The following is a 19,392-nucleotide window of genomic DNA, read 5'->3' as shown; positions in this document are numbered from 1 at the left end:
TCTGCAGCTCGGCAAGAGAGATACTGAAAGCGTTTGTTCTTTTTCAGACGGGAGATGTCAAATTGGGAGATGTCGAAAGTGCTGCAAGAGCTTAATAAACCTCGAAGGGAATTATCCAGCTCCTGTTTCATTGCCTTATGCTTCACGGACACTTTACAAAGACCGAGAATAGTTCCGTTTTGAGGCTAAAAGTTGTCATTATCAGCTACTTCCAGTATAAAGAAGCGCGATTTGATCAGTGTGCTAACGTACAACCCTCTGCTGCAGGTTCAGTGCTGGTCTTTGGGTGAATTAATTCAACCAGTACACTGTGATTAACTCATATAGTTGAGGGAATCGTGCCAAGGTAGACACTCGGTCGCATGGAGAGATATCTTTACATTAAAATGTCTTTAATTCCACTGAGGCTTTAAAAAGTAATCCAGAGCAGCACAGGCGGAACCTGGCACTTGCCATCACAAAAATCACGTTCTTCCCTTCCCAACCAGTGCACTTCAACTGGGGCTAAGTTTGAACAGAGAGGAGGCATCCCCGCCGCTGCCACCTGTGCCTGCCTGGGATGTGAGAATACACCATTTGCTTATTTTCAAGAATAATTCCGGGTCAAATAAAGAACAGCAAATGTTTTCGAGGCAGGCAACCAAAACAAATCATGGCGATTTCTAGGCTTTTTTTTTGTTGCTGTTGTTTTAATACTATACTGTTCTGTTCACTAAAATCTTTTGTACACCCAGAAAGACTTCCAATGAGAACAAGATGTTTGTCGTTTAACACCACATTATCAACAGAGGTCATTTGCTATTTTTCAATGAATTATCCCTTTTATTTGTTTATTTCTTTGATCAGCTATAAATGAAAGTTATTCGTGTATATAAAACTGAAGTTTTTACTGTTGAAATTGAACTGTACATGTTTACTACAGGAAAAAATATCAACTCTTGTTTAACAAGACATTATACATCAATAAGCAATAACCTTGTGGAGGATTTGCAATCACCTGGTCTATAAAAACAAGCAGGACAAATAACAGCAATTTATATGCAAAAGTAATGATTTAATGACTATAAGCAAGACAAAGCAATAGAATTGTGCTTCTTTTGCAGACTGGAGACAATGAAATGTTTAACTACAATTTTCCCGTACAAACATGAAACAATATCCATATAGAATAAACACCCTCACAAATGTATAACTGATGGGTGATGAACACACACGAAGTTCGACCAAAGCAAAGCACAAACTGAAAAGTGTTCCGGGCTTTTCATATTTTATGGTGGAAAAGTTCCTTCTACTGAAAAAATAATACCCTTAGAAGCCTCTAATAAAATGCACCTATTTGCAGGCCATTAAAGAGGAGGCATTCTCCACAATTTATTGGAAATATTAAAGTACCTGTTAAATTTTAATGAAGTTAGTACTGTACCATATACATATATATTAAAACAAATTTAGATAAAATGCCTTCATCCAGCGACTTGCTGGTTCCTTAAAATTTATACCAAATAGTTTATGGCTTCTATAATGATTCCATGTGCTTTTAAAAACACAATCCCACCACACCAGATAATAAAAAAGCAATCAAACAGGTCAAAGACTTCCATGTCCCTTAACTTTTTTTTTTTTCCTTCACTGCATCACTTCAGCATTTGGTAAAGTAAAAATATATCGCTTGGAAAAAAAGACAAAGCCAGTAAAATCCTTTTAAGATTGCCAATTGCCCCCAGGTTATCAGAGACTTGAATGTGCTTTCCCAATACTGTAGCTCTCACACGCAAAGTGTTTCTTGCAGTATGAGCAAAGCTCAAACAGGCGGCATCTGCAAGGGTCGAACCAGTTTAGAAATTTAACAACCATATCATGAGTGCATGAAACACAATATTTTCTTTATAGTATTTATAAATATATCATACAATACTGTTTCCTGTTATGTCATATACCAATATGGCATTGTACAATAAGCATAATGCCATCTGATTCTTACAAAAGCGAATCATTTAAACAAGTCAGTAAATAAAACGGTAATACCCGCTTTTAGGCATACAGATTGTAAAACTGAAGTTTACTTTTCTTTTGATCGGTTCTGCGCAGCAACAGAGAAGTAAAAGATGCAACATAAGAATCAAAATGGCTAATACGCAAAAATTGTTATTCACAGTGACATGGCTACATATATGCATTATTCTATGCATATTCTTTCCGTTTTGTTGGATTTCAAGATGAAAAAGCACTTGCTTTCTACAGGTTCACAAAACAGCATAAGAACAATAACAATCGAAGAGAACGCAATGGAGGAGTTAGTCTGGATTAACAAACTACTTCCCGGGATCTGTGTCGACTTCTGGAGACTTCTGGAGTCCAGATGATGGGGACGGAAACAACCCCGCATCACTCAGAACAGGTGAAGGTGTAACTTTTGTTTGCTTCCCAGTCCTCTGAAAACAATTTACATTTCAATCTTGCGTTTCCATTAACGTCCATCCTGAATGTCACCTAGTCCGCCTTTTATAGCCAAGTTCAGTGTCACTACAAAAGAAAGCAATTTGGACGATAGTCACATGGATTAGCATCTATAAAGCTGTAATGGCATGGAGAGATCTATATAAAGGAGGGGCGGGGGCGGTAGCCTGGTTGGCGCGTCAACCAGATGAAGTGGCCGAGGAGCCATTTATTGACGTTTTCCGTGCTCTGTTGGTAAAGGAGGACTGGTGGTTACTGCTGGGGCTGCTGCTGGTGCCGTTCATGGTGCTGGAGATGTGGGGGAACTGGGGGTGAGGAGACTGGACCGGCGTGCTGGGGCTGGGCAAACAGGAGGAGGTGGAGGGGATGCCTCCTGCCGGGCTGCTCGCCTTGTCGCTCCCAGAGTCACTTTCCAGCTCCCCGCTATTATTCAAGCCTTCCCTCTGGTGACTGATCTTCATCCTCTTGCAAGTAGGTCGGACCCGGTATTTCAGGGGGAGAGGCCCGTTCTGCAAGGCAAAGGGGAGACCCTGGTCAGCACCCTCCCCGGACCACGACCCACACCCCCCGGGAGGAGGTACGCGGGAGAAACTCACCCGCCTCCAGGTATAGATGTAGGCAATATCCATTAGGGTGTAGTAGTCCTTCAGAGGCTCCTCTTCATACATCACATCGATCTGTTCAAGATATGAATCCTCGCGTTAAGGAGCATCCAGGCATTTACCCCTAGCATATGGCTGCTCTGAGGTGAAAGTAGCCCCGCTGCCATATATATCAGAAAATTTAAAAAATGCTATACCAAAACCCGCAGGGAATAGGGAATTTTCATATCTATTAGATACGTTTGAAATACATTAAGGAACAATTTCTTGATACCTCGATATTTACAGCATTAAAAAATTACAGAGCGTCACCAAACTCTCTGGACAGATATTTTAAAAATAATGTTCATAATCCCATATTCCCCAATTCAGCGTATTGCATACACCAGAAATACTTGGTGGTTAGCACTTGCTGGAACTGGCTGTAATGGGAAAATGAGTGCTAACCAGCATTAGCAGGCTTAGAATAGCAAGACTAGTTTTTAAAAAATCACTCTTTCCCCGTAGGTACCTGGAAAGTGTTAGGTATATCCATTTTACTCCGCAGGAACTTTCTTAGATGCATCACTGTCATTGCTGCTGGGCAGCGTAAGTATCTTTTGTCATTCACCTGATGGCATAGTAAAGAAAATCAGTCTACCGAGAAGAAGCAATTACTCCCACCAAAGCTGTCTTCTAACATTTTATGTCATTTTTTGTAAAAATGCACTTTATTAAATTATGAACTATAACATAACAATTTCTGCTGCCTTAGAAGGAACAACAGAAATAAGTGGCAAATTACAATTCCAGGGAAAGTAATAAAAAACCGCAATTGATTTTATACATAAAGATTTGTATATCGTCCTAAATACCTTTTTAGGATATATATGCATTACATACTAATTTTTAATTAATAAATAAACAATTTATTAAAATATAAATTTATTGCAGAATTTGACAAAAAAAATCATATTCTGCTTTAAAAGTAATACTGTGGGTATTTTTTATTTTAAAAAGTTGCTCACATCTACAGCTGTATGAAGATGTTTTACCTCTTCTGTATCTAGCACCATAATAGGAGGTATGCTTTTTTTGCTCTAGAAACACATACCTACATATTTTCTCAGCTACAAACCTGCCCCAAAGCTGTTTGTGTGTGTTATGTTTCCTCTGGAGTACAGGAAAGTTATTTACCTCCTCCTTTGATTTTTCTTTCTCCTTATTTCCTTTTCGTTCCAGTCTGTGAGAAGAAATGAAACCATTACAACAAATAAGAAATATAGCTGCTATCAGTCAGGTAAACATAAAATATTGCCATTCTGGAACTTGCCTAGTCTGGTCAAAGAATTCAATGGATAAGCTTATTATCTCGTCGTCTGTTATAATTCTTTTGTCTTCGTCAGCCACTTCTCCCCTGTCTTCATTAGAGCCATTGGCAGCTGCGCAGAAATTTCCACAATAATTTACATTTTGAAATTCAAATCAGGAAGAATGGCAATTCTCAGCAACAAGAAAAAAAAAATCTCCATAGTAAGATTATGAATTAAAGCTACCTAACTGTTAAAACAATGAACTTTTATTATGCTGAATTTACTACTTAGAATTCTGTCACGGTAATACATAATTTGTAAGTTAAAAAGGAAACAGCAAAGCATCGAGGTCAATGCTACATTTATTAAAGTTGCGAACGAGAAGCTTTTACCATCAGCCGACGGATGAGCAGCATAAAAATCCCTTCTTCTTTTCATTTCATCTAGACGGAAAAGCATATATTTTTCTTTTAGTATTTACTCAGTAACTCCTGGTATTGATACAGGATAGCAGCTCTGGTTTTGTTTTTCTGCTCATAAGAAAAAACCCGATTTAACTACTTACTTTTGAAAAGGCCTGGTACTAGCTTGTATACAATGTCTTGGAGAGTTTTATCTGACCTGAAAAAAGAACAACCCCAAAACACAAAATTAAGTGGATGAAGTGGTATTTTAATCCAAGCGGTAGCTCCTCATTTATAATCTTTCACAGCAATGAGGCATCTTCTACAAAGTGGGAGGCTAGTCATAAAAAGTTAACTCACAAGACCTTGTAATCAAACCAACACTGCTCTAAATACCGCTATAAAACAAAACTCATCTGTGCTACCACAAGTGCAAACTAATTCTCTCGGACTGAGGGAAGGCCTTAAAAACTACATGTCCTCCCTTGAAAATAAAAAGAGCAAAAAGTAACACTGATGAGAAAACTCTTTCTGAAAGGAGAAGCATGCTTTAAAGGCTTCTGCCCCTCAGCTTGGAAAGTTTCAGCACGAGTTTTCATGACTAGGAGCGCTGGCCGGAGTGAAGCATGTCTGGGAGAAATAGAAAGTGGAGGGAGAAACTGTCGGGGTGGTACACGTGAGCATGGAGGAGAGGGAAGGGGCATTGCATCAGGGGTTGGCGTATGCAAAAAGAGACCAACAAAAACTTTCTGTCTCACATCCAGAGAAATCTTCAACTTCAATCAATGACAAAACTCTAAAGAGAGAGCATACACACGAGTTAGCTTGTAAATCGACAAGCCCTTTCAGATTTAAATCGCAGACGAAGAGATAACATCGACACGACTGCTGCTGGTCTCCCCATATAAAGCCAAGTGAGAGATGCAGGGCGCGCACCGCGCCTTTCCCCTACCTGATATTCAGAAGCGGTCGAGTTTTGTGAACTTGGACATCACAGATGGGACAATACTTGCTGGTCTCCAAGTAACGCACGATACAGGTCTTACAGACTGTAAGTCAAAGACGAAAGCCTTTTAGCGATGGTCGTAGGTGACGCTGAGATATGCATAGATAGAGGTGCGATTTTCTAAACTATGCAAGCTAGAGCAAATCGTCCATTGTCAGCACCGCGCTGCTTAAGCTAAACAAATACCCAAATAAGCTGCAATTACCATGAAAAGGAGACGCTTAGAGTACATATATTATTACTTTAACAAAGACCGTAGGGCCGTCGTCAGAAAAACTGCACGGCGGCCGGGCCACCTATTTCCCAGCTCGTCGGGGAGGCGGAGGGGCGGCGGTCCCCAGCGCCTCGGGGGGTTTGGGCTCGGGGGGGGGGTTGTGTTCCCGGGATGCCGGGAAAGGTGGGGAGCGGCGGGGGAACAACGCGGAGCGCACGACCGTACTTACAGGAGTGGAGGCACTCGATGATGGTCGTTGCATCGATGAAGTACCCGCCGCAGAGCACGCACATGAGATGGGGGTTTAGCTCGGTTATTTTGATTCTGGTCGTTCGGTGCATTTTGGCGTGCCGAGGGGCGGCTCTGAAAGACACACACAGAGGACGGGTCAGCGGGGACGAGCGCGGCGGCGTCCCAGGTGCCGAGCTCCGGCGCGTCCCCTTCCCCCGGGCAGCCGCATCCCCCGGCGCAGGGGCAGACCAGGCGCGGAAGGCGGCGGCGGCGGCGCGGGGCCGGGCGGCGGGCGAGGGCCGGTCCCCAGGCCGGCGGGGCGGCCCCGCACCGCCCCGCACCGCCCCGGGCCGGCCTGGGCGCAGCCCCGCGGAGGCGCGGCCGCGCCGCGGCACCCACCGCGCCGCTCCCCGGCGGGCACGGGCTCTCCCCGCGGCGCGGCGGGGCACCGGCGGCTCGGGCTCCGCGGGCGGCTCGGCGGCGGGGCGGCGGGGCGCTCCGGAGCGGGGGACGGCCGGGCACCGGGCTGCCGGCGCGCAGCACAAAGGGGAACCAGCGCCTCCCGGTGCGGCTGCCCTGGCATTTCCGGAGAGCGGGGAGGGGCGGCGGGGGGAGGGACGGGGGGGGACACGCACCTCGGAGCGGGGCCGGGCACCGGGGCGGCGGCGCCGGCCCGCGAGGGGGGTCCGGGCGGCTGCCGCTGCTGCTCGGTGCCGATCCGGATCTGCTCCGCTCTCCGAGGGGGTTGCTATAGCAACTTACACTTACACTTGGCATCCTGCCACCGCTGGGAACACACGAGAGCCGGGCGGGGGCGGCCGGGGAGGGGGCGGGCCGGGCCGAGCCGAGCCGGGCCAGGGGGTGGGACGCGGGGCCCGGGGGCTGGCGGAGGGGGTGGAGGAGCCGAGGAGCCCGCGGGGGTCTGGGAGCCCGGTTGCGAGGGGAGGGGGAGGGAGGGCGGGCGGCAGCGGGGGGCGGCCCGGGCGGGGTCGGGGTGCCGCAGCCCGGAGGGTGCCGGGGCGCGGTGCGGGGCAGCCCGGGCGGCGGAGGCTGCCCCGGCCGCCGGGCTGAGCCGGGCTTCGGGGTCTCAGCCCGGCGGAGGCGAGCGCCAGAGGCTCCTCCCGAGCCTCGGCCATTTCGGATCCTCTCAGGGGCCTCTCTCCACGTCGACTCGGTGCGAGGAGCTGGGCTGAGATCGCTCCTCTCCCTCTCCCTCTCCCCCTCCGCTCCCTCCCTCCCTCCGCCGAGCCGCGCCGCGCTCCCGGGGACCGAGCCCCCCGCACCGGCGGCGGGGTGCCGAGCCCCGGCTCCCGCTCCGCGCCGCCGGCATCCTCTCTCCCCGCTTCTGCCCTTTCCCTCCTTCCTTCCTTCCCCCCTCCCCAACTCTTTCTTGCTCTCTTTCTTTCCTTCCCCCCCCTCTTTTGACTCTCGTTTGAAAAGCCTCCTGCGGACGAAGCGAGCGCGGTGCAAAGTTTTGTAAGAGGTGGAAAGAGATTTGCAGCACCAGGGTAAGGTGTTTGGACGGGAGAAAACAAGTCTCCGGATCCTTAAACAAACCCCCCTTTCAGCAATAAAGCACACCGAGGCAGGGGAAAAAAGCCCAAACCGACTTTAAACGGTACATTAGTGACAACATGCGAAGGACCATGTGACCAGATCATTCCTAAAGCTAAATCAACACCTTGTCAACACAATGCAGCGACAAGAGTGAAAAACAAATGTCATTTTCACAGTCTGAAACCCATAAACCCCCATCGGAGGCACCGGCACCGACGTTAGACGCACACATACTATTTAAAATGAGAGGGAATAAGAGGTAAAGGGGAAAGTACACCGGGGGAAAAAACCCTGCGAGCCACGTCAACTGCAGAGTGAATTATTTTCTGTCAACCAGATCCTGAAAAATGTAACGTAACAACGTGGCCCCAACGCAAGCTATTCATTTCCCCATGCCAGTGCTCCCAGCAGACCAGCTCCTGTCCTTGGTCCCCACTCTTCCCGACGCAGAGCTTGCGAGCCACCTCTCACTGCAGCACCGTGCGAGCTGGAGAAGCCTCAAGATGCGAGGTTCTCCCCAGCCACTCGCAAACTTCGATGTTAGGCAGCGAAAAAAAAAGACAACACACCCAGTTTTCTGAAAGCTTTGAATTTCGGCCAAACTGCCCAGGACAGGGGTACAATATTCCTCAAGAAGTGTGCACAGCGCCAACGAGCGACCCCAGCCAGGAAACTTCTCTTGCTGCTGCAGGAGAACCCTCGAGTGAGCAGCAGATGAAACTCCCCAGCATCAAACCGCAGCCGGCCAGCACACAGAAAAGCAAAGTGCAAGAAGCACCAAGCCAGAGCAGGTCCCCAAAGCTGTTCCTAGCCCCGTGCGGGAAAGCAAGACCCCGCTGCATTGTACGGCGGTTTAAATGTCGCTCCCAGGGTCCCTGACCCTCTGCTTCTTACTTTTAAACTGATACCGAGGGTTTGCTTTTCCCAGAAAAGGCAGAGCCCAGGCTTCTGCACTCCCCTCTGAAGAGTCCAAGCGCCCTGAAGCCAGCGACTCTGAGGTCCCCTTAGGTACTCAAACACGGACAGGCTGCCTTCACGGTTCTGTGTTTTATTTGTCCAAGGCACTGCCTTATAATTCAGAAATATCCGAACCAAAAAACCCGGCAGTGACCGGGGTCACGCAAGTCGGCTGACCGAGAATTCCTTCCCAGCCCTGGCAGACTGGGACAAACCTTTCAAGACATTAACGCGTTTATTTCACGCAGGCGTCGCCCCTTCCTAAATGGAGGGGGATTAAATTCAACCGTGAAACCTGTTTTGTGGAAGCAACCCCTAAACGCGGATTATTTATTGCCCAAAGTTAGCACATTTTCAACTTGCTGCGAGCTATCTCTGAAATCAGTGATTTTCTCCAGCGAGCTGAACCAGGAGCCTAACTTCTCCCCAAAAGCCACCCGGACAGGCACACGCACACGCGTGTCTGTGCCTGCGGGTACGTAACACGAACGCGGCACGTTTTACTCCAGCAGCCTGAGCTTAATATTTTGTCACGAGGGAAACCCTTTCAGATATTTTTCTGCTCGTGCTGATAGCACAGCGAATACCAACACTTCACACAGTCAATACAAACAGCCTCTTAAGCAGGACAATATATATTTACACATTGACACACGGAACAACTAAACGTAAAATATAGGGAGATAATACTTGCTAGAAGTAAACACTGCCAGCCAACTGATTATTTAGAGGCCTTAAACGGGTTATGTCAAAATGAAGAAAAACAGCAGTGCATTCTCCTGCTAAGAATCAGCTACATTATTAAAAATCTATAAAGGCAATAAGCTATCAAACCTCGCTCGACAGGTCCCTAACAGAAAATACATACATAAAAAATAGAAGCATCGCTCGGGTAGGTTTGTGTACTTTGCACCCATCTCCTCTCGGAAAACTCTCTCATCAGGAATAAAGAAGCCGTCATTCCACATCTTCACCTATTATCAGTCAGAGCCACTTTTCCTATCGAGACTGTTACTACTCTTTCGCTTAAGAACGGCCACATATGTTTTAAAGGAGGGACGGGGCTTCTTGCAGGAAAGGCACTCGGAGCTCAAACACCTCTGCCCAGGTCGCTGCAGCGAGGAGAGACCTGAATATTGGCAGCGTAGTGCAAAAGGACCCCAGCCCCTTAAATCGCCTCCCTGGAACGAGGTGAAAGACACTATCTGTCTACTTAAAAAATGCACTAAAATGTTCATTTTGTACTATCTAAGCGAGCAGGTAGGTCAGCCCTCCGTGTCTCTGGCAAACTGCAACACAAGCCTGTCTCAGTTTCCAGGACGCACTGCAGAGAGTCACTCAAAGTAGTTTTACTGGACTGCACTTCCAGAATCTCCCTGGTCTTTGGGACAGTCCCATCAAATTAGTTGCTCTGACCACTACGGACTAGGCAAAAAAATCCTTTTAATGCCAAGCCTGCAAATGGGCACACACGCCCAGGTTTTCCTCAACTTTCCTGGAGACTGGAGGAGGGAATCAAAGTTTCCAGAGGCTGAAAAGTGACTATCTCACTTTTACAGAAACGGGGTTTTTTTGCTTATTTTTACCTGATTATTTGCAAATATTTACAGTAAACACAGAGAAACATCCCGCGTTATATATTGCCAAGGCCATGCAATTACAAAAACATACACCAGCAACTTTCCAGTGCTGCCCATCAGCAGCACGAGGAGCCCACTCGTGACATCTTTAAGACCTGACAAAGGATTTCATGTAAATTTACCCTTCCCGGGCTCAGGAGAAAAAAAAATACCAATGAGAGAAAAGAAGTCCAGAACCCCCCCTGCGTCCCACAGACACACCACCTCTGCTCCAAAGGCTCCAGCGCAGCGCACGCCCCAGCTCCCCACGATCGCAGTCAAACTGCTATCCTTACCCCCCAAAAAACTTATTTCTCGGTGTTGGCCATCCCTCTCCTCCCCCAGCAGGCACAAACCCCCAAACTTCAGCATTTCGAGCAGAAATGTAGGAGTAGGCATTGGAAACAACTGGGAACCGCCATCTTACGACCCATCCAATTTCACACAAGTACTTGTCCAACTTAAGTTAATAACATTTTCTGCTGGGTGCCCCGGCGCCTACCAACCCCTCCAGGAGGATCGCTACCCCCCGCTGGCTCTATCTCTATAAAATGGGTGCGTTATCTGACATTTTAACCTCCCCCAGACACATTTCTTTCGGGGAGGACTGAAATCACTTGACCCAGGCAGCTCCAGATTTCACGAACGTCCCTGTTTAATCAAAATCTGCCTTTAAACAAAGGGCGCTCAGGCCGGGCTGGCAGCACGGTCTGGAAATATAAATATTCTCCTCGGGGGCCATGTGCACAGAAAGGTTTTAGGGGGCGTCTGGAGGAAGAAAGGAACTAAAATTTGCAAATGTGGGTGCGTAACGCGAGCGAGTGCACAGGCTGCTGCTGCTGCTGCGTGTCTATATGTGTGTGTGTGTGGCTGGAGCAGCCTGTCAGCGCTTTTCCCATACGGAGAGCTCGGGGGACACCTAGGCTCCCCTTTGCAGCCCCCAAACCGGCCGAAAACCGCCGCCGAGCCCCCTTCGCCCCCCGCCCTTGGTAAGGCGACACCTCGCTTCATACGTACCCGGAAAACGGAGCCGGTGGGTGATGATCGGAGCGGCCAAAAAAGACAATGAAAGTTAAAAGTCGTTCAGCAGAAAATGAATGTGAGCCAAGCGGCCATCTTGAAATGAACTGCAGACGCTGTCAATTGCAATAAGCTTATTGCCGCCGCCGCCGCTGCGCTCCGCTCATTTTAGTTACAAAACACCCGGGTTTTCGCCTCTCGTCCACCGGCCCTTCTCGCTCCCTCGCTCTCCCTCCGAGTTCGCCGCCCGGGCGGCTCAGGCGCTGGGAGCGCAAAGTCTCCCCGGTCCGGATGGGTCCTCTCTCCACCAGCCCATTGTCTCTCCCTCTGCCCCCCGCTCCGCCTCGCGGCCTCGCTCGCGTTCCTCTTTTTATTATTATTATTATTATTACGAGTATTATTGTTGTTGTTATTTCATAGTTGGTGGCGGGGACCCGGGGAGGGAAGGAGGGCGGGCGGGCGGGCGGGCGGGAGGAGGGCGGAGGAGGGAAGAATGCAACGCTGAAGGCACACAGTGGAAACTGACACCGTCCCCAAAATGGCTCGGAGTTCGCCCGCCCCGCCAGCGTCACGTGGGGCGCCTCATTCCTTAAGGGCGGCCTGGGAATTAGCGGCGCTGCCGCCGGGGCCCGGCAGCCTCCCCGTGACCCAATCCCGCAACCCGGCCGCCTCCTCCCCCTCCGCCCCCGCCTCCCCCCTCTCCCCTCCCCGCCCGCCGCCCCTCCCTCCCTCCCTCCCTCCCCTCCCCGGCCCTGCACGCGCTCGCCCGCGCGCCGCCGATGCCTCCTTTTCCCCGCCGCGCCGCCCGCCCGCCCCGACCCCGGCCCTGCTCCGCGCCCGCGGCTCCCGCCCGCCGACCCCGCCCGCCGGCGCCCGCCGCTGCCTCCCTCCCCGCGCTCCCGCTGCCCGCGCCGCCGCTCCCCTGCAGCCCCTCCGCTCCCCGCCCGCGCCCCGCTCCCCTCCGAGCTGCCGCCCGGGCTCCGCGCCCGCCGACCCCGTCCCGAGCACCGGCTCCCCCGACCACCCCGCGAGGTGCGTCCCCGCCCCGCCCCGCCCGGCGCTGCCCTCTCCATCCTCCCCACGCCGCAGCCGCCCTGCCCGCACGCCCGCCGGCCCCACGCACCGCCCGTCCCCCTTCGCTCGCAGCCCTCGCCTCCCTCCGCGCACTTGTTGCGCGCTCCCGCCCGCGGCCCCCCACACCCGCGGCCGCCCCGCGCGCCCCGTCCCGCCGCGCAGAGAGCCCCCCGCGGGGGACCGCGCTGCGGCCTCGCGCCCCCGCCGCCTCGTGCCCGCAGCCCTCCGCCCGCACGCGGCCGGGGGACGCGCCCCTCGCCCCGCCGGGGCTGCGCGGGGCCGCCGGCCACGGGGCGACACGTCCCCGCGGGGGCCGCGCCGAGGCTTTCCCGCCCAGAGCGGCGGGCTCCGGCCCCGGCCCGCCCCGGCGCCCCCCGAGCGGCGGCGGGAGCGGGTGTCGCGGGCGCCCGCCGCGTCCCCCGCCCCGCGGAGGGGACGGGCAGCGCCGGGCGCTGCCGTCGCCGGCGGAGCGGGCGGGAGGGCAGCGGGGAAGCCCTGGCGGGCGCCCGCCGCCGCCGAGGACGAGACACCGCCCGCAGCCCGGGCGCGGAGGAGCGGGGAGGGAAGAGCGCGGCTCCGCGCCGGGCGCCGCGGCGAGGGCCCGCCCGCCGCCGCGCTTCCTCCGCGGGGCCGCTCTCCCCCGCCGGCAGGTGCGGGCGGGCTCCGCGGCGCGGCCGGCGAGGAGCGGCTCCGCGGCGGCCACCGGAGCCGGGGCGGCCCAGGGCGGGCGGGAGAGGAGAGCAGCGGCCCCGCCAGCCCCGCCGCCGGGCGCGGAGCGGAACCGCCGCAGGGGAGACGCCGTCGAGCCGGAGCCGACGCCCGGCTCCGCTCAGCCCCGCGGACTGCCGGCTTGCCGTGAGGCGCCCCGGCTCCGTAAAATTAAATTAAAGCCCTTCTCTGCTGCCGCGCCGGGGACCAACCTCCGCTCGTACAGAGGCTGCGAGACCAGTTGGAGCGAAATAACAAAGCGCGACGGGCAACTTCGCGAACGCGCCGCAGCAGCGGCTCGGGAGGCTGGGACCGTCACCTCGCGGAGCCGATCCAGCGTTTAGCATCTTACTTTTCGGTACAGCTAATTCACCCACAGAAATTGCAGAATGGGAGCGAGTAAACTTTATTAGATCCCAGAGAAAAATAATCAGTGACAATTGTAAAAATACACAAAATAAAACGGAAGGAATGCTTTGAAGACACGACAGTTAAGCAAGTATTTAACAAGAGTTAATTAAGAAAATATGACGTGAGCAAGAAATACCAAGTGCTGTCATAAAAAACAGTTCTTTCACTTAATTTGCATCCAAGGACTACAAAAAAAAAAAAAAAAAGAACAGTTTGTGTCAAGAGATGAAAGACATTTGTCATTTAGAAGACACTCTTAGGAACCACAGTGCTTCAGCTCAGCAGGCTGACACCTTCCTTCAATCACATCTGAGTCGCTCTTTCTAGACTTTTTGCAGCATCTTTTAGTTTTCCAACTAAATCCTAAGAGATGAAGTACTGTCTTAGAATAAATGTATTTTTTAAAAGGTCAGCTAGTAGAACATAATATTTTTTTACACAGAGAGTCAAGGGAAACCAGCACCTTCTACCACAAGAAATGTTGCAACCAATGAACAATGCCAGCAAGTAATTAAATAGCTCCCTATTTTACAATGTAGTAAGAAAAGTGGGAACTGAAGGAAAACACCTTTTAACATACATAATCTACTACAACAGATCACTACCCCTAACAGGTAGATTTTATCGGTATCGTTACAATGGCCAACGCTGACATTCGCTCTAGGCTTTGAAGTACTACATACATTTCTAAAACACTGAAAATGCTTTGAGTGTAATTTGGTACTAGGACTGTTCTCCAGGCAAAGCATGTCAGATTTAACCAAGTCAGCAAACTGATTCAAAACACTCATTATTAAGAAAAGGACAACTTTTGAGACACACATTAAAAAAGGAGAGGTGTAAACCTGCAGTTTTAATATCTTGCTTTTCCTCTCCCCCCAACCCCTCTTGCCAATCCTCCAGAGTTTGGTCACTTCCAAGCATTACAATACCTCTATTGTTCAGTTACACATTTAAATCGCTAAACAAAGATCAACGTTTGTTTCAGTACATTTCTTACATGTCATTAACAGCACTGAAGAGCCTTCAGTTCGTTCTCTATTTTTAATCATGGCACATTTAAATAATTGAACCAGCTTATTTAATCATTTTTCTACAGCACAGGAAATCAAGAGTTTCAGAAAAATGATGCATTTCCTCCCATATATATATATATGCTACAGTTATAAAAACAGACAAAATATTTATGCACATATGTAAAACACTCCCCATGCAACTAAAATCAGTTACTTTGCAACTTCATTTGAAAAGACAGGAAAACTACACTCGGATAATTTTATAGAAGATTCTCCCCTACCCTCCCAGTCCTGGATTTTTTTTTTTTAATAACAGTATACATGATTTCATTTTGATTGGCAAGTTGTTAAAAAGTTACATCCACAACTGGAGCCAAGCATAGAAAAAATGACAAAGGAAAGAAGTACCTGTAATTGCTCCATCGTGCAACTAAAACTAACATCTGGGTGTGATCCTGAATCACTGTTCTGAAGGGAAAAAAAAACAAACCAAAACCAACAACAATGCCTGTTTTATTAAAAAAAAATATCATGAAGTCGCATTTTTTCCTCTGAGGGTGCTGGGAATACAGTACCTCTACGTTTAAGGTCACCAAGTAGGAAGGCTGGTAAGTTTTATGAAGTTGATTGCTCTAAATTAAAAACAAAGAGCATAGAACAAGTCAGGTCTCAGCACTGAAAGAGACTAAAGAAACACCTTGATGTGTTAAAATTACCTTGATCTGATACTCCAAGCGCCAAGACACATCAGTTATATGGAGAGGAGATCTGCCTATGCTGAAAGACACAACAGTTACAAGGTCCCTGCGCTAAAAGAAAACGTCATTTTCTCAAGCTGTCCATCAATAAAGAACTTTTTCATGATCCTTGTGATGCTTCTTGAAAAGTTCAAAAAGTTTCTTAAGAGCAGAATTCCAAAAGGAGGAAGAAAAGTTTCAACAGCTGTTTTCTAAAGTTTGTTAAAAATGCACAATTTTTTTTTTTAATGGAACAATATTTCTTACTTTAATCACCTAAAGTATGCATAGGTGTTTTCCAGGACAGTTTCAAAGTAGCTGTAATTGAAATTATATATCTGTGCTGACTGGTTGACCTACCTTCCCAACAGGATTTCCAATGCATCCTTGTTTTTCTGGAAAGAAAAAAAAAAAAAAAATTGCTAGGTTCAATAAATACCTATGAGAGAGAGAAAACATAAATGTGTTAAAATTGGTTTAAAAACCTGATATTCCGTGCAAAATTGTTCTATTCTCTCTCTATCCAGTTTACAGTCTTCTAGACATGTGCTACAGGGAAAAAGAATTTATTAGTTTTCTGTTAACATCAGCTCAGCAGTACAGTTTAAAGTAACAACCGCTAGAAAAATGGGGTAGCTTCAAATTATTAGTACCTTATAGCAGATATGTCGGCTTTCTGCTTTCCTGCCTCCAGAATACACGTTGCAGCCGCAGCATGGCAATGTTTTAATACCGTAGGGTCAATATCTTTCAGGTCTGGATCGTCTAAAATAAATGAATTACTTATGACACACTTATTTGCCAGATCCCAGCACACGGCACCAAGAGCTGCTGCTCGCCCTTTGAACGGTATCTTTTCCACAAAAACTTCGAAATGAAACACGTTTGGGGGTTTTGAGCGACAGGACGGAGCAAACAGGCAAGGTGTGAGGAGCAGGAGAGGGGCTGAAGCACGGGCTGCCGCAAGCCGCACCAGGCGGGGCTGTCCGGCGATGCCCGCCCCGCCGCTCTCCATCTCCTTCCCATTAAAAAAAGGAGGAGGAAAAAAAAAAAGGAAAGCCTCGATTTCCTCTCCAAGCCGCGTCCGCGCTTCTCAGCAGCCTGTCGCCAAAGGCGGGCAGCGGAGCCGGAGCCACCGGCCAGGCGGGGGACCGGGGCTGCCCGCCGCCCCCGGCCGGCACCGGCGGCTCCCTCCGTGCGCGGAGGCGGCGGCGGCCTCATTAATGCCACCGGTTAATTGCACGGCCGTATACCCTCACGCCGGCGTTCCCGCAGGAAGCGTCCACGCGCGAAAAAAGCACGGCCGCAGCGGAGCGGCCGGGGAAACCCGCCCCCCTCGCCCTGCCACGCAGACACGAACGCGCGGGGGACGCCGTCCCGGGCCGCCCCCCCGCCCCCTATTTTCGACGGGTTTAAGTGTTAACGAAGCAGACGCGCATTAGCGATGACACCCCGCGCAGCGGCACCCTGGAGCCGTCCACGGGCGACGCTGCGGGTGGGAGCCGCCCCGTGTGTGTGTGTGTGTGTGGGGGTGGACGCCGCCCAATGCAGCACGGCCACGCGTGTATATACGCTGGAGGAAGGCGCCCGGCGCCCGCTTGCGCGCTCCGCGGAGCGGCGCGGCCCGCACCGCCGCCACGCCGCCTCTCCCCACGCCACGCCGCCTCTCCCCACGCCTTACCCAACCCGGCATGGGAGTGATCGAGGAGGCTGCGGAAAGCGGCGCGGAGGAGAGCGGCGTAAGGACGGCGGGGGAAGCGGCGGGGGTCGCCCAGCAGTCGCCACCCGCCCTGCGCGTAAGCCGACAGCTCCATTGTGGGCGCCGTGACCTTCGACACGCGCCCACGTGACGCGCGCGCAGCTGATCGCCGCGACGAGGCGGAGCCGCCGCCGTGGGGCGGGGGAGCGGGAGGAGGCGCCGCTCGCCGAGGGCTCCGCGTCCGCGGAGCCCTCGGCGAGCGGCGCCTCCTCCCGCTCCCCTTCCCCCCCCCGCGTGTCTTGTGCGCGGGTGGCGGAATGCATCCCCCTCCCCCGATCCTTGGCGTTTGAAATGGGAGGTGGTGGTGTTTCTGACCGAATTTGGGGAAGGGTGCGGCGCCTGGCGCAGCAAGGGTTTACTGGGGCGTGTTTAGCTCGTCGGTACTTTTATTTCTTAATAAGCCTTAAAAGTACTTGCATCTCCTTAAATCCCTACAGCGCTTATATCGCAATAAAGCGCGTGTATCGGCGTGAAGCTTTAAAGTCCACAAATTCAGGCTATACGTTTCTGCAGACCTGCCGCCTGCTGACTTAAAGCATCAGGAATAGAGTCTTACCCCTTTCCCTATAGGTTATTTTGCTTCTGAAATGCCTACCTTAAATATGTGTATCACGAGGTTTTTTTTCCCCCCTGTGGTTATAGATCTGTGTGTCAAACCTCATTTTTTTTTACCTATGGTTATGGCCAGCTGAAATGTGAGCTTGGAATCAAAATGATTTTGTAACTGAGATTGCCGTAGCATTTTGGTAAAGGCTTTGCACATTTTGACATACATAAAATAGTGACGGATAGACACTACAGCCTTCACGGGTGACTTAATAAAGACATACAAATGCTATCTAAAAACATCTCCATGTCAAGCTAATAAATTCCTAATGTGAGGCATTAACATGTTATTTTTTACATGTTGAAACATTGCCATAGTCCCCCAAAAATCTTAAAGTTAATATTTTACAAGTAAACAATGACATGCTGTGTGCTTATACCTCAGCTAAGGACCAGATTAGGACTGAACTAATAAAATGTAGGTAAAGAGCTTACTATGTCACATGAATTATGATGTATACAACCTCTGGAGTTGAAGTATGCAAAATGTTTTAGATATCGCCTGTTTCTTTGCACGTGGCTATTCTGAATGGTGAAGAACATTTCTGTGTAATCTGGCCTTCTGTATTGAACAAACATTTCCGCTGAACATTTCTTAAAGGGAAATTCAACGTTGAAAGCTGCTCAGCCTAAAAAAAATGAGTAAAAGCTAAAGGCCTCTGCCAGATTAATGATTTTGAAATAACATCTATATAATGTCAAAAAGATAGTCCTTTTTTTCACGCTATAGACACATATCAGACAACACAAAGTGCAAAACCAACCGACTTTGCAAATCGTTGCCAAATATGTAAAATAATAGAAAAACAGAGCAGAACGTTTTTCCCTCTAAATTTTTTAATGCTACTGGTCTTAAATAGTGTTGCTAATAAGAGCAGGTAAGATAGCAGTACATATAAAGTAGAATATTCCAGAGTAACTTAAAACAGTGAGTATAGTCTGCTCTTTCAAATGTCTGCCGACCTGTGCTGCCATCCCTTTGCAGGTTGACAGTGCTGTCAGAGGACTGGACTTCTTGCTAGGAAAGAGCTTTGAACAAACACGTTTCATTTCATCTGAACTATTCACGGTAATTGACTGGTAGCTGGTTTAATCAAAAAACTGTTACGAACTTTGTATCTGTACCCATAGCTCTCACTAATGACAATCCGTCATCTAAGAGCTCAGTCCGGCTTTGGAGGCCAGTTCAGGTTTTGTTGCAGTAGAACGGTAAAATTAGACTTTATCACATCTCATGGCATCACATTTTATATTTATTTGAATCACACTGCATTTGAGATCATCACTGGATTTTTCTTTCCTTTTTTACTTTTTGTGATATTAATATAGTTCTTTCATGCAAACCCAGCTGCCCACTTGGCAGCGTGTGCGTCTCCTTCAGTACGGATGCAGAGCACGGGCGATTGGGTGATTCTGCCTTCTCAGTTTCCTGGCACTGTGGGTCACTGCGTTGTAAAAACATGCGTTTGTATACCTAGGTCTCAATTATGCCCAAGCTGAGGTCAAAAGGAAAATCATGCTGGCTGCAGGATCAGGCCCTTAATTCTAACACACTGCATATGTACAATGTTAGGCCTCATGATGCTGTGAAGAACAAACGCTTAGCGTTTTGGTGTGTGATCTGAAGTAATATCACTTTGGCATAAATAGTTTGGCATAAAAATTAATACCACTAAATTGATGAACTCTGAGCTTCGGAGCTCTGGCTGACAGAAGTCCTGG

The 19,392-nt window shown here is 49.9% G+C and overlaps 2 protein-coding genes across 3 annotated transcripts; both read right to left on the bottom strand.

The window, feature by feature from the left end:
• Nucleotides 1-815: 815 nt before the first annotated feature.
• On the bottom strand, nt 816-11,815 carry BMI1 (BMI1 proto-oncogene, polycomb ring finger). 2 transcript variants are annotated; one of them, XM_072854435.1, is made up of 10 exons: nt 11,357-11,815; nt 6,205-6,338; nt 5,708-5,804; nt 4,917-4,972; nt 4,744-4,794; nt 4,372-4,480; nt 4,236-4,281; nt 3,571-3,669; nt 3,054-3,134; nt 816-2,966 (listed from the first exon to the last, which is right to left on the bottom strand). In XM_072854435.1, the coding sequence occupies exons 2-10, from the start codon at nt 6,314-6,316 to the stop codon at nt 2,637-2,639; spliced, it is 981 nt and encodes a 326-aa protein (XP_072710536.1). In that variant the 5' UTR covers nt 6,317-6,338; nt 11,357-11,815; the 3' UTR covers nt 816-2,636. The 2 variants fall into 2 exon arrangements, with proteins under 2 accessions (XP_072710536.1, XP_072710537.1); XM_072854436.1 differs by lacking the exon at nt 11,357-11,815 and adding an exon at nt 6,606-6,768.
• Nucleotides 11,816-13,542: 1,727 nt separating this feature from the next.
• Nucleotides 13,543-17,164, bottom strand: COMMD3 (COMM domain containing 3). Its single transcript, XM_072854437.1, has 8 exons — nt 16,987-17,164; nt 15,959-16,070; nt 15,791-15,854; nt 15,666-15,700; nt 15,285-15,345; nt 15,144-15,200; nt 14,977-15,036; nt 13,543-13,915 (listed from the first exon to the last, which is right to left on the bottom strand). The coding sequence occupies exons 1-8, from the start codon at nt 17,117-17,119 to the stop codon at nt 13,856-13,858; spliced, it is 582 nt and encodes a 193-aa protein (XP_072710538.1). The 5' UTR covers nt 17,120-17,164; the 3' UTR covers nt 13,543-13,855.
• Nucleotides 17,165-19,392: the final 2,228 nt, after the last annotated feature.

The sequence above is a fragment of the Ciconia boyciana genome, chromosome 2 (genome assembly GCF_034638445.1).
Source record: "Ciconia boyciana chromosome 2, ASM3463844v1, whole genome shotgun sequence".
Classification (NCBI taxonomy): domain Eukaryota; kingdom Metazoa; phylum Chordata; class Aves; order Ciconiiformes; family Ciconiidae; genus Ciconia; species Ciconia boyciana.
This window is presented reverse-complemented; position numbering and strand designations above follow the sequence as displayed.

What these genes read in the sequence shown, in the direction of transcription:
- BMI1 (XM_072854435.1), bottom strand. Translation starts at nt 6,316, where the DNA reads ATGCACCGAACGACCAGAATCAAAATAACCGAGCTAAACCCCCATCTC. An exon ending in GAATTCTTTGACCAGACTAG is followed by an intron (nt 4,282 to 4,371) that starts GCAAGTTCCAGA and finishes TTCTTCTCACAG; the next exon opens with ACTGGAACGAAAAGGAAATA. An exon ending in ACATCTATACCTGGAGGCGG is followed by an intron (nt 2,967 to 3,053) that starts GTGAGTTTCTCC and finishes TTTGCCTTGCAG; the next exon opens with AACGGGCCTCTCCCCCTGAA.
- COMMD3 (XM_072854437.1), bottom strand. Translation starts at nt 17,119, where the DNA reads ATGGAGCTGTCGGCTTACGCGCAGGGCGGGTGGCGACTGCTGGGCGAC. An exon ending in GCCGACATATCTGCTATAAG is followed by an intron (nt 15,855 to 15,958) that starts GTACTAATAATT and finishes TTTTCCCTGTAG; the next exon opens with CACATGTCTAGAAGACTGTA. An exon ending in GCACGATGGAGCAATTACAG is followed by an intron (nt 13,916 to 14,976) that starts GTACTTCTTTCC and finishes TTCATCTCTTAG; the next exon opens with GATTTAGTTGGAAAACTAAA.